The sequence below is a fragment of the Suricata suricatta genome, chromosome 7, assembly GCF_006229205.1.
Source record: "Suricata suricatta isolate VVHF042 chromosome 7, meerkat_22Aug2017_6uvM2_HiC, whole genome shotgun sequence".
NCBI classification, from domain to species: domain Eukaryota; kingdom Metazoa; phylum Chordata; class Mammalia; order Carnivora; family Herpestidae; genus Suricata; species Suricata suricatta.
The window spans coordinates 100,926,609-100,944,104 of NC_043706.1; the positions used below are offsets into that span (position 1 = coordinate 100,926,609).

The window sequence follows — 17,496 nt, forward strand, 5'->3', positions numbered from 1 at the left end:
AAATCCCCACACTGAAATGAAGATATTGATACGTGACTGTGTCCCTTGGATTTTGAACTCCTTGAGGTCGGAAATGATGCTTTGGTCCTTCTTTTACTTTTGTATTTAGCATATCACCTGGCTCATTGGTTCCTGCTCAGATCCTTGTTCAACTGAACTGACTGAGCAGTGGAGGTGGGAAGGTAAAGATGTTTAGGGCAGAAGGAGGACCCATATGAAAAGGTTGAGAAGAGGAGCTAGAGGACACAATGAGAATGATATATATGGGCTAATTTTGAATAGAAAAGATACCTTTACCTATGTGTCTAAGAAGAAGGAGATAAAGATGGAGGCAGATGGAGGTGAGAAGGAATGAGGGCATTTCCAGGTTGAGGGTACTATTTTCTTTGTTAAAGAAGTAGTTGGACAGAGGAAGTGTTCAACCAAACATTGGTGAACATGGTGGCAGTGAAGAAACACATAGAACATGTCTGTTGAGAAATAAATGCACATTTTAAACACAGAAACCCGAGAGACATTTTATTCCAGAACGTGCCATTCCTTAAGGACTCCTTCATATACTTGAAATTCTTTTTCGAGGCAAAATTTTCGATGTACTTGTAGCATTTTCTCTGCCTGTGTGTGCAAATGCCTGTGCCTGCAGATCCTTGCTTTCCTGCCAGGCAGCAGGCTTGCCACCAGCGTTGGGATTGGTTCCTGCAAGGTTGCTGCTAGTGGAGTCCAGGGAAACATGACTCGTGGCCAGGCTGCTGGCGCTGTGGGAAGAGTAACTATAAATCATCTTGAGAAAGGCAGATTTTGTGTTAGTCTCTTGCTTATAAAGAATAACATAGCATTTGGGGAAGAATGTGCAACACAGGATCCCATAGTTAGATATTAAAATAACGATAATCTCCACGGCTGGCAAATATTTACCAAATGTGGTAGCATAGATGGGGACGAATGTGATCCAAGCTATGAAATAAATGAGCATGCCAAATGTTATGAATTTGGCTTCATTGTAATTTGCAGGTAGTTTCCTGCCTTTGAAGGCAAATATGAAGCAAATGAAGGCCAAGATGGCAATATAGCCCAGCATGGAGCCAAAGGCAAGGATGGATCCCTCCTCACATTCCAGGAGAATGACCCTGGGCAAGGAGACATTCTCTTCCACAGCAGGTGCTGCAAAGATTAGCCAGATTGTACAAATGACAACCTGGATACCTGTGCAAGTGAAGATGATGGGGATCGGTTTATAGAGGCACTTCAGGAAGTTCTGCATCTTGGGGTCGAAGCTGAAGGCGAGCAGGATTTTCAGGGACTTCACCAAAATGCAGGAGATGCAGAGAGTGAAGCTCACGCCAAATAACGTCTGCCTGGTTTTACATGTGAAGTCTTGTGGTTCTCCAATGAAAAAACCTGTGCTGGCAAAGTTGAGGAAATGACAGAGAAGGATCACGTAGCAAACCAGCAACCCCCCAGATGATTTCACAACAGGTGTGTTCAGGTTTCTGGTAAATATTATGCCAATGGCCAGAACAAACACGATTCCCAGCAGGGAGAGGGCCAGGAGCAATATGGCGAAGGAGTCATTCCAGTTGAGATACTCCACTTCCTTTTCAAAGCATGCTGTGCTCCTTACAGGGGCCCACTGAGTTTCGTTGTTGCATAAAAGGCAGTGATCCATATCTAAAAGACAGAGAGAGAGTCAATTACATCGCAAACATTTAAACCAGGTGATTGTCCACAATGAGGCTACGAATGAGACTCCTTCTTAGTAATAGTGCAGATGCAGTAGGTTGAGTGTCTGACTTCCTTTCAGGTCATGATCTCCCAGTTTGTGGTTTTGAGTCCCGTGTTAGGCTCTGTGCTAACAACTCAGAGCCTGGAGCCCACTTCACATTCTGTATATCTCCCTCTCTCTCTCTTTGCCTCTCCCCATTTATGTTCTCTCTCTCTCAAAAACAAATAAACATTAAAAAAAATTTTTTTTTAAAGTAGGCTTGACTCCAGGAAAAGTGCTGATAGCTCCTTTTAAGACCCCGTAAGTCTGCTGACCTTATTCTTGTTCTTTACTTTGTATATTTTGCACTGATCTTGTGAAATTGTTAAAGACCGGTTTAGTAGCATCTCATCTTTGTCAATAGTTCATCCCCTTGTCTCACAGAAGGTTCTTTTTAGGCTTTACAGAAGGTTCTTCATAGGCTACTGTTGCTTCTCAGTAGGGAGAATGAGATCTCCGGGTGAAGCACCTCTGAGTTTTTATCATGCTCAGTTTAGCTAATTTGACATTTGTTTTATTATAGTTATTGTGTTCCAGTTACAAGGCCAGCATGTCCATGTGGGGGATACATGGACAAAAATCGCAAAGAATTCACATTGTTTTGAGAAATGCAGGAGAGGAAGTATATCTATTTGAGCATTTGACATTTTGACATCTTTCCTTGGAAGTGAAGTTACTTTCACATCTCTATTACGTATTGGTTGTGATTCTGCTGATATAATAGAGCAAATTCCAAGATAAAATGAAATTTTGCTGAGATTTAATCTTGCAAGAATATGAGATGCTTTTTTTTAAATGAAAAACCAAAATAAGATTCATGTAGAATAAACCAGCTGAAGAGAAGTATTTCTTTTTTTTAAAATTTTTTATAGTTTATTTATATTTGAGACAGAGCATGAGTAGGGGAGGGGCAGAGAGAGAGGGAGACACAGAATCCAAAACAGGCTCCAAGATCTGAGCTGCCAGCACAGAACCCAACGCAGGGGCTCGAACCCATGAACTGTGAGATCATGACCTGAGCTGAAGTCAGATGCTTAACCGCCTGAGTCACCCAGGTGCCCCAGCCTAAGAGAAGTGTTTCGGGGGAGTCACTGTACATGCTGCCATGACTATAATTACCTGTCTGGTTACTGTAGTGATTTTCAGGACAGTTCACACATTCGTAGCAGCAGATATGTTGACTTCTTGTAGTTTTCTTCATTTGCCCAGGGCTGCACTCCTTGGAGCATTTAGATTGAATTTGCTGCAAAGTAAAAGAAATCCCAAATCGATTTTTAAAAGATTTATTTTCCTAACTAACCTTTATTGATTTAAAGATACATTTACGAAATAGGGTTTTGGTCTCTCTCAATTGTTTCTAAATAGCACAATAGAATTGTTTTGTCATCTGGAGGCATATGAACAAGTTTGAAACACAGAAGATAATTCAAATAGTGAAACTGCCTTAGGAAGAAGTACTTTTTGTCACATTAATAACGTCTGAAAGCAAATAAGGGAAATCAGCTCTTTCAGAAAGTCCCTCGCAGAGGGACAAATGTGTAGTGATGGAACTTAAGAAATAAACGATGGCTTACAAATCTTGTGTTGCATAAAAAGTTCAACTACATATGAAAAATAGTAATTTAATGGACATTTTGTATTCCTTAGAGGAAGATTATTAATCATGCTATCTAAGGACCTTGTCCAGTCTAAACTTAAACAACAAAACAATGGAAATTTTGAATTTAAAGCCATTAAAGTATTAGTGAAGAAGCAACCTTAGATATATAAATAATATTTTAGGTTATAATTGGGCATGTCACAATGTGAATCACATGTAGCATCCTAATTTTATGGAGCCCTCAGTTTCCAATTTAACTAATAATTCTTTGTACTTCAGCTATGCTCTTTTTTTTCATTTACAGTCCCTTTCTCATGCATAATTTGTGAAACCTTTCAGGAAACCAACGTAGAATGGGTAAATGAAGATTTCTCTAGATTATCGTAATAGCTGTTTCTGAGTCAGGAACACAATCCAACAACTAAGTTAATTGGTCTTTTCTCTGGGAGATGAAGATGATCTAGCTGAGAGAGGAAAAGTAGCCAAGATTCCATAGCCCTGAGTCCACAACGATGGTTTTCTTCTTAACATCGTTATTCCTGATCTGGGTTTTCAGCAGGCAGGACATTATGGGAGGATAAAAGAGAAATCTTCTCTTTTCTCTGCATAAGATACACCAAAGACATTCTAAAATGTGGTATTATTAACTTTGGGATAGCAAAAGATTTGGGATTATTTGGACTATGGGTATTGATGATTTACCAAAAATGTTGTACCCCCAACTTGCCTGTGTGTTGACAAGCGTTTTCCTGAAATCTGATCTAATTTGTCTAAGACACTGTTTGTTTCCACTACCTCCTTGAAATATCTATGGGTAGTTCCATCAGAAAGGAAGATCTGTCCCTCTTTTTATGGAGATCAGGCCTTTCCATGTGGTCACTAAGAGCCCTTCTCTGTTATTTGTTATCCTATTACCTCCTTCTCATTGAATGTCTCCCCTACAAAGTCTGGAGATAAGTCTTGGAGAAAAATAAAAACATTATTGTGTCAATTAGAAAAAAAATATAGTGGTTCTTGCAGAAATTATAGTAGAGAATCCTCTCTGTATTCATTACAAAAATGAGTCACTATATGTGGTTTAAAAGATCCAGTATGAGTTACAGTGTTTAGCAGAGTGCTGGACTCACAATGGCATTGTGAAGACGGTGGTGGTGATAATGAAGATGATGATGAAAGTTTGAGAACACAGAAGGTTGGCTACATTTCTATCTTTCAAGGAAAAAGTATCTTTACTGAAACTTAGGACAGGGAAAATTAGAATAAAAATAGTGGTTTAATTCAACACATATTTTTTGAGTGCCTATTGTATGCTAGGCACTGTTGTAATTGTTGAAGCCACAGCAGGGAAAAAAATGCAAAAATGCATTCTCAGAGACCTTCATTTTAGCTGACAAGGTTGACAATCAGTAAGAGAAGAATAAGCAAAATGTACAGAATGTTAGATAGTGGTAAGTACAAGGGAGAAATAAAAAGATGAGGATACATAAAAGGTATTATTAGGTAGGCATTGCCATTTTAAATAAGGTGACCAGGGAAGACCTCCTTGATTAGTGACATTTTAGGAAAGATAGAAATGAAGTGAGAAAGTGAACCACATGATCATCAATTAATATTAAACAAGCAAAGGAAATAACAGTTACAAGGCCTTGAGTTAGGAGAAAGGAAGTTACTATGGAAAAACAAGAAATCTTGTGGGGTTGTAGGAAGCAAAGAGGAGGGGAAGGTAGGAGAAATGAGGTCAGGTAGGTCCTGGTGGCAGGTCATATAAGGTTTTTAAAGACATTGGCTTTTACCCTGAAAGAAACAGGATATATAGAGAGGGTTTTGAGCAAGGTATTATCGTTTATAGGATTACTCTGGCTGCTGCTTTAAGGACAGACTAATGTGAGTAAGAGTGGAAAGACCAGTTAGCAGCCTACTGTTATAGCTAATTGTAGCTTGGAGTGGAGTGGCAGCTGTGGAGTAGAGGTCAAAAGGTGATCAGATTCTAGGTCCATTTTGAAAGTGAAACTTAGATTGAATGTGAAGCATGGCAATGATTCCACCAGGTTTTTCCATGAACAACTGAAAGGAAATTGCCATTTATTGAGATGAGGGCTGGTGTGGGAGCTCAGTTTCGGAGGTAATCAGTCAAGATAACTATTAGATACTGTGATAGAGATGTCAGTTGCACAGTTGTATATTTATTAGGATTGAATTCAGAAGATATAAAGCTGGGAGTCATCCTCCTTCTCTATAATGAATGACATTATTTAAATCACGATCCTAGGAATAGATCACTAAGGAAAAGTGTCTACCCAAGAGAGGAACAGTTCTGGGCTCTGGGTAAGCCAATATTTATAGGCAGGTAGAGTGATGAGCCAGCAAAGGAGACTACGATACGAAATAGTGGCCAATGACAGAGGAAGAAAGTCAAGGGAGTGCGATGTTGTGTGAACAATAAAGAAAGCACTTTACAGAGAAGTGAATAATTAATTATGAATACTTAATTAGTAAAATAATGTTTGGATTTATAAGCATTGGTGAACTAGATGGAAAGAATTTTGTTGGATTGGAAAGAGTTCAAAAGAATTATGAGAGGCTATAAATTGGGGCCAGTGAATGTATTTAGATTCTTCAAGGAGTTTTTCTATCAAGAGAAATAGAGGAATGGGTGTTGTATAGAAGGAGAAGTGGAGGATCAATGGAGTTTCTTTCTTTTTTTGGAAGATGGAAGGAATAACAGTATTTATATCACCATGTCGATAATGGAGAAGAGAAAATACCTGAGGATGTGGGAGAGAGTGGAGAATTGCCAGAGCAGTATCACTGAGTAAGTGGAAAGAAGTTGGGATCCAGAGACCAAGGGAGGAGTTGACCTTGGCCAGGAGCAGACAGGCCATCCATAGTACTGGATGGAAGATAGATGTGGTGGCAAGGGAACACTGCTACTGTCTGAGTGCTTCACTTTTGTTAGTGACATAGGAAGCAAGGTCAACTAAAAGTGAAGATATGGAAGATATGTTGGATCAGAGAAGAGAAAAAAAAGATGAAATAGCTACCTAGGAAGGTAGGTGAGATAAGGGACTAAGGTGATAGTCTGATTGCCCAATAGCACTAAAGGCCCACTGGAGGTTAGAGATCATGATTTTAAAGTGAGAACAGTCAACAACGTGTTTTTGGTTTTGGTTTTGTTTTGCCAAGTTCATCTACATGGGGGCTATACTGATTAGACAAAGAGTTGAGTTTAACCAGGATTATGCTCTAGTCCGATGAGTATGCTGAAGACAGTGTGTATAAGGGGGTGATACACAAGTTGACTGTAGCATTTAAGGAGGGAAGTTGGGGACAGTAAACAGGCAGTAGGTTTACTGGAGGTCCTGGTGGGGTCAAGGACTTTTGCAGTTGAGGTACTAATTTGATTTGAATTCTATAGAGCAACCTACCACAAAATTACCTTAAGATTTCTAAACTCGTTTTTTGTTTCTTGGTCTGTGATGATGAAGACATCATTCTTCAGATCATATTGTGCTATCTTGGTGATAGTCAGGTGGCCATCAATCTCCTTCCAGAGCACAACATCATATCCAGTATTCATATCCCCATGAGCATCAAAATGAAATGAATTCCCTTCATCAGTGAATGTCACATTTTTTAGTGCATCAAGTAACTATAAAATACAAAAATAGAAACAAACACTAATAGAAATATGCATCCATTATCCCAATTACACCACTGCCTTATAAGGAATATAACTTAAAAGTAGAAAAAGAACATTCTGGATCAGTGAGTATTGTAACTAGTTGAGAAAGTTCTTAACTATCTGGCAACAACAATTTGACAATTCTAGTCTTATTTTTGCCAAAGTCTTGTTCTGTGAATTTGAGAAAGCAAGTTAATGTTTATGGAGAGTAGCTTCTCTAGTTTATAAGATTGGAATCTGAGCATCTTTATTTTTTCGCGTTGCAGAATTTCAGAATGGATCCTCTGGGGCATTGCCTGGCTCTATATCTCATTAGTCATGTGGTCTTGACACTTATAATTTTTTTCTAGGTCCAGTTTCCCCATCTGTGAAATGAAATAAATGAAACCTACCTTATAGGTTTATGTAAGCTTTATATATAATTAAACATACAGAGTTTATCCCAGTATTGGGGACAGATTAAGATTAGTAATGGTTATGGGCGCATGGGTGGCTCAATAGGTTGAGCGTTCGACTTCAGCTCAGGCCATGATCTCATGGTTTGTGAGTTTGAGCCCCACATCAGGCTCTGTGCTGACAGTTCAGAGCCTGGAGCCTGCTTTGGATTCTGTGTCTTTCTCTCTGCCCCTCCCCTGCTCGCATTCTGTCTCCCTCTCTCTCTCAAAAATAATAAGTAAACATTAAAATTTTTTTAAATAAAAGTGATTAGTAAAGTTTAATATCTGTTAACACTGTTAGCTAAAATGGACATTATGCAAATAAATAAAATTACTTTGAGTCTATTAATTAAGAATGTCACCTGACGTTCATATATTACTTGCTAATACTAAGAAGTGTGATATCCTTCTCCATAACAACTCAATGAAACAACTGAACAGAGATCATCTTCCTCTTTTCTTAGGTGACGACCACCAGTGAAGGGTGAATGAATTTAATTTGAGGACACATACTTTGGCTTGTAGCTCTTTCCATTGCACCTAACAATAATCCAATTCAAGATCTCCATATTGTTTTTTCCATCTGACTCAAAATCAATTGCCAATGTGTCATCTAGAGCTGTGGAAGGAAGGAAAATACATTATTTCCTTCTAGCCACAATAGGATTCCTGGCCAAGCCTGAGCGGGTAATACAAGCCAGTAGTTATTATGCTTACTATCCCCAAAATGAAGGCAAAGAGGACAGAGATACAAACATGGGACAGTCCAGTGACAACAGCATCCTGTTCTCAGGGTGTCTCTCCACCAGTGAGGTTTGGCTGGAGGGTGTAAGGTACTACCAGTATCTACCCTTTAAACACATTCTTTGTTACTCATTTGGTGGGAGGTAGGGATCTTATTATCTCCAATGGTTTTCAAATCTGTTTCAGTGATTGAGTGTAAAATGACCTCTAAATTCTATTTCCAATTTAACTCACAAAATGAATTTTTTTTAATTTGAGAAGAAAGAAATGCAATGAAAAATTACGTGTCTTGTTATCGAGTTTGTACATGAGAACTTGTTTGTAATACAGCGAGGACAGGAAATGTTTTACTAACAAATGAGGCAGCTGGATTGAGATTGCGCTGCAGAGGAAGATCGCTGTCCTTGGAGAGAGGAAAACACTGCTCCTCCATTCACTTGATATATAATCCGGGCCAAGTAAACCTCTCTGAACACACTGGGCCTACTCATCGAAGTCTATGATGTTATGTGGCTCTCGTTGAGTGCAAAATCTGGAAGAAGCATTAATTATTCTATTTGAATAGAATTAGTCTTATTCTATTCCTTCTCAGTTAGTCTTTTATGTATGTTTCTTTCCTTCAATTTTTGTTTTGGTCAATAGACTATACGAATATCAAGCTGGATCTTAAGATAAACATATTAGTTATGATAGCCAGGTCATTGACCAAATGTCACTTTACTAAAATAGCTGAGCATGTATATTGATTTTATTTTAAGTCCCCACAGATTTCTTAGTTCTTTTAATGGGTGTAAAACAATCAGTATTACTTTAAAGAAGCAGGATATCAGATCTTACATGGTGGAATTAACCAACAAAAGCTTTTTCTAGCATTTGCCTGCAAGAAAAAATATGAAGGGAATAAAAATAAAAGAGGAGGTTTAGGGCCTACTGTCAATGTTTCCACCTCCACCCATGTGTTGATTTTTCCTCCGTTCTTAAGTTCCTGAACTTAGATTTTCCAACACATACATATTCTGTAAATAGCGATAGCATTGTATGATGTACATAAACCAGCATAACTATGCTTGTCCTCATAGGAGAGAGGGTGGAGGCAAACAAAAAGTACATTCACTACCTGACAAGTAAGACAGGGCATTTGTTTTGGATTAAGGTACATTTTGAACATTCGTGCTCTAGTTAGTGAGCTTTTTCTGTCAATTATTTGTTTTTCATGGATACTCTGAAAGTCACTATAAATTGACACCATAAATTTTAACAGTAAGATCTGTATTTCCATGATTATATAACTCACCCTGTGTATGGCAATGACCTGTTTTTGAGCCGGGAGGCCACACCCCACATCAATTAAGCTGTTGGTTAATGTTGTTTTCCATTTCCCTGACTGCGCCAGTGTCCACATCTTCCTAAGAAAGCTGGGCTTGTGGGTGAATTAGAGAGAGCAGTGGAAGCAACCTTGCATCTCTCTGTCTGGTGCCCAACCCATGTCTTTTTTCTTCTGTGAAATTTTCTGTGCTGTAGCATAAAGAACCTTGGGCTAAGGCTGGGACAGTCTTACTGCTAACTGTGTGGGTGACTGTGGGCCAGATCTTCGTTGTGGAGGTCCCCTCTGTCTCTAAACTGCTGTCAGTCTCTTGTCGCCAGTAACGTTTCCTCTTGCCTTAAGATGGAGTGTAATGAACATGAAACTGTGGACATACTGGAATATTTTAGAGGTTAAAGATGATATATGTCAATGCCTGGCATAGTCACCCTTAAAAATGATTAGTTATTATTTTCCTTATCACTTCAAAATCACTCTCTTCTCAGCATACGTTTCTTCTGACTTCTGGACTAACCATTTCTATACTGCTTCTGTAAGTCATTGCTATACCTGAGTGTCTTCAAAGTACTTTGAATTCAACATCTCCAAAACAGAATGCTTGATACTTTCCCTCCCCATCAGACCTCTACTTTTCTGTTTCCACTCAACAAAGGCATCAAATGTCCAAATGAGGTATCACTTGCAACAACTTCGCTTCTTTTTCTCTGTCATCCTTTATACCCAATCTATCTTCAGATGCTCTTCATCCTTCCACTTATACATCCGTGTTTATGTTTCCATCCTCACTGTCACACACAGTACTTGTAGTACTTATACCTGTAGTATAAGCCATCCTTATTTTATGCCTGGATTACCAAATTGGTCATTCTGCCCATAGGCTTGTGTCCCTCTGATCAGTGCACACCACAGTGGAAATGAAATGCTACTTCTGCAGTGGAAAGCAGATCAGGACACTTTCCTGTCTAAAAATACCTTTAATTAGCTCCCCTTTGCTCTATCAAGTCCCAACCTTTAAACATAGTTTGCAGCCTTTCTATTGAAAGGTTGGGCCCTGCACTAGCAGTATCTGCATCACCCAAGAGATTGTTAGAAGTGCAGACTGTCAGGTATCCCCCCACAGAATTAGCATATGCATAAGATTTCCAGGCCATTTACTACAAATCAAAATTTGAAATGCTCTGATTGATTAGGCCCTGAATCCTTCACTAATCCCTCTACTTCGATTTACCTCTAGTTTCCACAAAAGACTCCAGTTCTGTGGCAGTATGTACTTATCCCTGAAGATGCCATGCTTTCTTTCCCTTCTCAGATCTTGTTGGAGTATTTCTGTCCTGACTAAGTTCTACTCATCCATCATATTCTCCAGAGAGGTTATGATCTTTGGAGAATGTTGAATTGCTGAATTGGTTGGCTCAGTTATGTGCTTCTCTGCCATTTTGTGTCTCTATGAAACATAATAATGCATCATTCTGCTTGTAATCAGCTCCTTAAGTGGTTGATAGCACACATCAGTGGACAGATGACTACTTTAAGAAGAGAATTATCTTGTTCTCCATAATATTTTCAGCACTCAACACAATGCCTGGAACATTGAGACATTCAATAAATATTTGGTAAATATAAGTATAAATAAGAAGTTTGACTATTAGACAGTATGTCATCTTACATACATCACTTTCTATATTATCATAAATAAAGAAAAAAAACCCAAAACCAAAATTATTGGTCACAACAAGGAAGTGGTATCCTTATGCACATCTGAGAAACATAAAAAATCTATTGAAGTAAAACAGTTCTGACTGTGTTGTTCCTGAACACTGTTCCTAGATGTCACCAAATGTGGAGCCAAATTGAGAACTATCCCCAAATATTGGGAAAAACTCCTTTAAAATTTTATTTGAATATAAAATTATTTAAAAAGTAATATTTAGATATTAGGGAATTTTACCAGGGAACAAAATAATCTTTAGGAATTATCTTTTCTAGTGATCATAAATGTTGCTGATCTTTTAAATACAAAGTCTATGGAGATTTCTTCATAAAAATTGTTTGCATTGTTTGTCCTACTGAATCTGGCACAGCTGTGATTCACTAACATTGAGATCAAAAGAGCAAGTCACTCACATATTCCTTTTTTCTAATCTGTTACTGTTTGTTTCTAGATAACCAGGCTCCCAGGGGGGAATAAAGAACCACTCCAGGCTCTTACTGTTTAAACAAAACATTTTAGAAGATCTGCTTAAATTATACTTTCTCAAATCTTTTCCTCAGAATGTTTGAGATTTATTCCTGATTTAAAATACTTTCCCAGATCTTTAGTGGATAAATAGTCCTAGCTATTTTTATTTGTCCTTCCTTAGAGGCTCTTTATGTCTTCTCCCCTTTATCTTGTCTCTAGGATTGTTTAATTTCTCTCTATTACTCTTTCTCAACCTCTTCTTATTAAAATTTTATGTAGTGGTTTCATTATTGTGCTCTACTTAATTTGTAGTTTTTACCAATCCCTCATTAAAGTTTTATATTACAAAGAGTATGTTTTCAAACAGACATCTTAAAATAGCTATGCATAAATATATATATATATATTTTTAAAAGATAGTTTTAATTTAAAAATTCATAATCTTTAGTCTTACCTTCTCATTAGATTTTTTGCCTTGCATTTACAAGATCAAAACTCGTTTTAAAATGAGAAATTTAAAACACCTTATACCATCACATGATCCACCCAAATATAAGCCGATGACCTTAGACTTTGGAGCTTGTGTTTAGGACTGTTTAAAGTAAAAATGATGAAAGTAGAAATAACCTGTCCTGTATACTCACATATATGGTAACACTTGAGTCTTACTTTCTTTTAACTTTTTTTCCCTTACACATTTATAATAAATTTATTTTTGGAACATGATTTTGCATCAAAACAGAGTTTGGCTTTGAGTACACAGTATTGAGAAATCTATTTTGATGAGTAAAATTTACCGTCATATAAAGCAACAATTTGCTTTCAAATATCTTGTTTATCAGCATTTAAAAAACACAACGGAAAATTTTCACTAAATAGGGCCACATTAAGCTCTGAGTTTCTATAAACTAATCAAAGAGAAGAAAGGAAAAGACTTCTTTTACCCACAATTAGCGGTTCATTTCAACCTGAGATATCATAGGAATTGTTATGATTTATCTAACAATGTTCATTGAAGAAGACTTGGAGTCCCGAGGAGACTGGTCTGTGTAAAAAGTCATAACTGAAGGCTTTAAGACTAAAACCCAATAAGATCCCATGAAAAACAGAGGACCTGGAGGCAGAAGACCCAAACAAGTTATATTTCTAGTACTTTGTAGCTTTAGTTTTTCCATTGATAGTATTTAGTGATAGTAAAAGGGACCATTAAACATGCCTGGTCTTATGTTTGTCAAGAGCACTAAAAGAGATAATTCATACGAAGTGCTGAAAAACTACAAGATCAGATACAAATCCATATACTCCCAAAAAATAGTATCAACTGGATCTTCTTGGAAAAGAAAAGAGCCCCACTTTAGTGGGTCAGAGTAGTAGTGAAGGTAAAATAAGAACTCTATTATCCTTAGGAACAAAGAGCTAATGAGATAAATGCATGTTATTCAAACACTTAATGTATTTAGCTTCAAAAGGAACACGATAAAGACAGTTAATATAAATATTTAAAAATTAAAGCAAAGAAAGAAAGAATAGTAGAGGAATTTTGTTGGATGTATGAGTTAGTACCTCCCATGGTTGAAAGGCGTTGGGGTTCTGACAGTCGCGAGCTTGGCAGAGATCCCGAATGGCATAACCAAGGGCAAGTGCTGCAAGCTGGATACTGTGGACAAAGCCTGGCTCAGTATAATCCCACAGGAAATCATTTCTTAGGGAGAAGTTCCTTTCTATATCCATGTTAGCCTTGGAGGCCAAATTTCCCTGAGAATGGTTGGAAATGCATTGACTCAAATCACTGTCTTTGACATATGCACAAGCAGACAAGAGTGTGGCATAGTCACTTAAGGCTTTGTTATTTTCACTGGGAGATATATGCAGATTTTGAAGAAAAGAATGGAAGGAAGACGTATTTCCTCTTCTAAAAGTAAACCCCACAACTTTGCCAATCTTTTTAACATTAGGAATGGTGGTAATCTTGGTAGCTGTTGACCAATTATCACTAGCAATCCAGATCTTATTTATATTCCTTTCTATAGCTTTACTGAAGAGATTGAAAACATGGAATTGCCTCAGAAATACCACAATGACATTAACCTGGGCTTCTGCTATGATTTTCTCAAGTGTCTCATTGATCCTGACTTCGATGGTATTATCTGAGAGAAAGGCTGGGAGAACTTCTTTAAAAGCTATGCACACATTATTTGCTGTGGTCTGAACTGCAAAAGTGTTGAGGGCCGATCGTCCATAGTCATCATCTGTGGCTATGATGCCAATCCAGTTCCATCCAGACTTCTGAATCAGGTTGACCATTGCTTTAGTTTGATAGAAGTCACTGGGCACAGTCCGTAAAAATGAAGGAAAGCGAATTTTGTCACTGAGGATTTCTGCAGTTGATTCATAACTCACCTGGAAATTGACAGAATCTTTTAGTTATGGTGTTGATGAACTCCAGGTGAGGAAAGACAGCCAAGGAAGACAGAAAGGACAGGAAAATATCTGTGCTGAGAAAGCAGAAAGTACAAAGTTGAACTGTCCAAAGAATAACAAAAGGTCAGTATAGCGAGATCAGCTGTATAGAAAGGAGTGCAGTAAGAAGTAAGAAGCATATCTGCAGAGATAAGCAAGGGCTGGTCATTCAGCACCTTATAAGCTGTACTATGGTTTGCATTTTCTTCTGAGTGTGCTGGGAAGCTTTTAGCAGAGACTATGGAATTATATATATCCTTGTAATGCAAAACAATGAATAATCAAGAAATAAGCAAAAAGACCTCTGAAAGCTCTTCACCAAGGTCCTCCATATTACTTAGGGTCAAACAAGTTGCCTTGATCTCTGTCTCATCACACTGCCCTGTAACTCACGAGGTCACGCTGTGTAGGCTCGACAAAGATTAGAGCCAATAGTTAGAAGGCAAAAAGAATTATAATCAAATTATCAGCAAATTGCCATCTGATAGAAGTGAACAGATAGACAAATATAAATCATATACTAAATGTGGATAAGAATTTAAACTATATAACTTTCTGGAGTTAGAAAAAATAAGATCTTGTACTTACGAAAGACTTTGAGTTCCATTACATAGCCTAGTGAAATTATTAAAAAGTGTTTATTTCCAAAATAAAAAAAGAATTATTCCCCTAAATATCTCAGAGATAAGGCTTTGGCTCAAATTTTCTATAGACTATGTGTAATTCCAGTTAGGTGATAAGTAAGAAAATTAGACTATTTTTAACAATGATAATTTCATGTAACAATGTAATTTCCATGATTGAAAACACAAAAGGAAAGATGACTCTTCACAGGAGACACTGTTTTTACAGAAGCCCAGGTCTCAAAATATAGATGACCACAGCAATGCCAGGTGCAAAATGTAGGTCAGCATAGTAATGTCAGGGAACTAAATTTTAGTTAATGGACACTGTGCACTAATAACCACTGTAATTTTCTCCTTTAATCTCATAAGAATCCTATCATTTCACAGGTAAAGGAATATTAACTAACCTCCCTAAATTTATTGAAGTGAGAATTCTGAGTTTGTCTGACTCTAAAGCCTATTGACCTTCCACCATGCCAGGCGGCTGCTGTAAGTAGAAAAAAAATTGAGCAAGTGACACGGTGCAGTTGCAGCTGTGGAAGGTAGTAATTCTCCCTAGAATAAAATCCCCAGAACTGTAAATCAAGAAAAACTCTGTACACATTAGGTAGGTATCCCAAGATGCTACTTGTTTGAGAAGAAAGCCTACACAGCGTGACCTCGTGAGTTACAGGGCAGTGTGATGAGAGAGAAACGAAGGCAACTTGTTTGACCCTAAGTAATATGGAGGACCTTGGTGAAGAGCTTTCAGAGGTCTTTTTGCTTATTTCTTGATTATTCATTGTTTTGCATTACAAGGATATATATAATTCCATAGTCTCTGCTAAAAGCTTCCCAGCACACTCAGAAGAAAATGCAAACCATAGTACAGCTTATAAGGTGCTGAATGACCAGCCCTTGCTTATCTCTGCAGATATGCTTCTTACTTCTTACTGCACTCCTTTCTATACAGCTGATCTCGCTATACTGACCTTTTGTTATTCTTTGGACAGTTCAACTCTGTACTTCCTGCTTTCTCAGCACAGATATTTTCCTGTCCTTTCTGTCTTCCTTGGCTGTCCTTCCTCAGTCACATTTCAGGAAGTCTTCCTTGACCTCCACGTCCTTTACCCCTCAGTCTCCTCATAACATCAAACTGGTAGTATTTCAGAAACAAGGTGGCTGAGGCCCTCACAGATTTCTGTCTTATCCAAATCTCACTAAAAACTGTCAGAAACTGGACTTGACAGGTTGAGGGGTGCGTATAGTCCCTTAGTGCTTTGCCCACTATATTGTCCATAATAAGGCACATGCCTTTCTTCAACTGAAGAAAGAGAAAGGTTAAAGTAAAAGCAACTCCCCAGCTAGTTTCCCAGGTTATCCTGATCTTCTCATAATAAGGAATATGATCAAAATCAACATACGGGATAAAACAAAACCCACCTGTGGCATGAGCTGTAAATTCAACATCCTGGAGACAGCTATAGTTATTTCTGAGTAGCCAGCACCTATGACAGCCTTTACCCTTGGCACGTAGCTGGAATAGTCACAGTTAAACTGCACGATTTCTCTGGAGCCGTTGAACTTAGAAAGAAATCTCAGAGCAGCTGCCATTGCCACTGTGACTTCTGTACAAGTGTCATAGATTTCATACCCCAGTTTTATTCCAGATAATAGTGTTGAATTATTTATCATCTCAATGCTGTGAATCATGGCAAGAGTTTGAAGAAAAATGGATATTTCAAAGCTGTTGAGAAACAAAGTTTTTAAAACAATCAGAATATAACTCTTCTCTAGACATGATGGTAACTCATTTGATTTACATCTCTGCCTTATAATAGACAATTTCTGGATCAGTGAAGCTCTTCTTGAAGGGTATAAATTTTATTTTGAAATAGTTCTTGATGGAAACCTTTCTAAATGGTAATAGTTTCTCAAATGGAGTCTGTGGAATGGGATTTAACTTATTTATGATTAATTTGGGGATTTGAACACTCAGTTTAGTATTCTGCAGTATGGAGATATATCTGATTTATGCTGCTTTTTGTAGTTACATGTCAGCATTTTGTTGCTGTCCAAGTATCTGCTCTTTAGACTCATGAGCCTGTCTTTTTTGAATGTAATCTGTTGTGATTGGAAGCCAGCTTAGTAAGACTCTTCAGAATTACATATAAGACAGACTGTATAAGCTCAAAAGCTTTCTCCTAGATAAAGTGCACTATTTTAGTTCTGAAACAGCTATTTACTCCTTCAGTGGGTCTTCCCAGTTGACTTCTTGATTTGTGATTACTTCAGAGGATTGAGTTGCTTGATTACTTCTTTACTGTTAAGTTTAGGTCATGCACCTCTGTACATAAAAAGTTACAAACAGTATCTAATATATAGTAAAGGTTCAATTTTTTTAAAGATTAAAGGAGATTATTATTTGAGGTCCATGCAAAAAAGTAGCTACCTTTTATATAGGAAATGGATGATTAAGTCTTTGGTGCTGTAAAAGCAACTTCATTTAAACTTAACCACCCCCACCACCAAAAAAAGAAGAGGGGAAAAAAAATGAAAAGTAAAGAAAATAATAAGGGAAAAACCTAAGACACACTCCCTAGGGGAAAAAACCTGCATGTAATTTCTGTCCTTGACAGAATGTATTAAATAAGCAAACACCACCAACAAGCAAAACAAGTACTACAATGTAAAAATATTAAA

At 37.6% G+C, this 17,496-nt stretch overlaps 1 protein-coding gene across 3 annotated transcripts in view; it reads right to left on the bottom strand.

Annotated features, from left to right (window-relative positions):
- Positions 1-553: 553 nt before the first annotated feature.
- Positions 554-17,496, bottom strand: part of GPRC6A (G protein-coupled receptor class C group 6 member A) — a 19,372-nt gene continuing 2,429 nt past the window's right edge. The window contains exons 2-6 of one of the 3 annotated variants that reach the window (XM_029945449.1): positions 16,237-16,540; positions 13,817-14,128; positions 6,799-7,011; positions 2,882-3,005; positions 554-1,668 (exon numbers count right to left, since the gene is read on the bottom strand). In XM_029945449.1, the coding sequence (XP_029801309.1) occupies positions 554-1,668; positions 2,882-3,005; positions 6,799-7,011; positions 13,817-14,128; positions 16,237-16,540 (2,068 nt within the window). Of the gene's footprint in view, positions 1,669-2,881; positions 3,006-6,798; positions 7,012-13,291; positions 14,129-16,236; positions 16,541-17,496 lie in introns of all 3 variants that reach the window. The other 2 variants (XM_029945447.1, XM_029945448.1) reach the window with 2 other exon arrangements.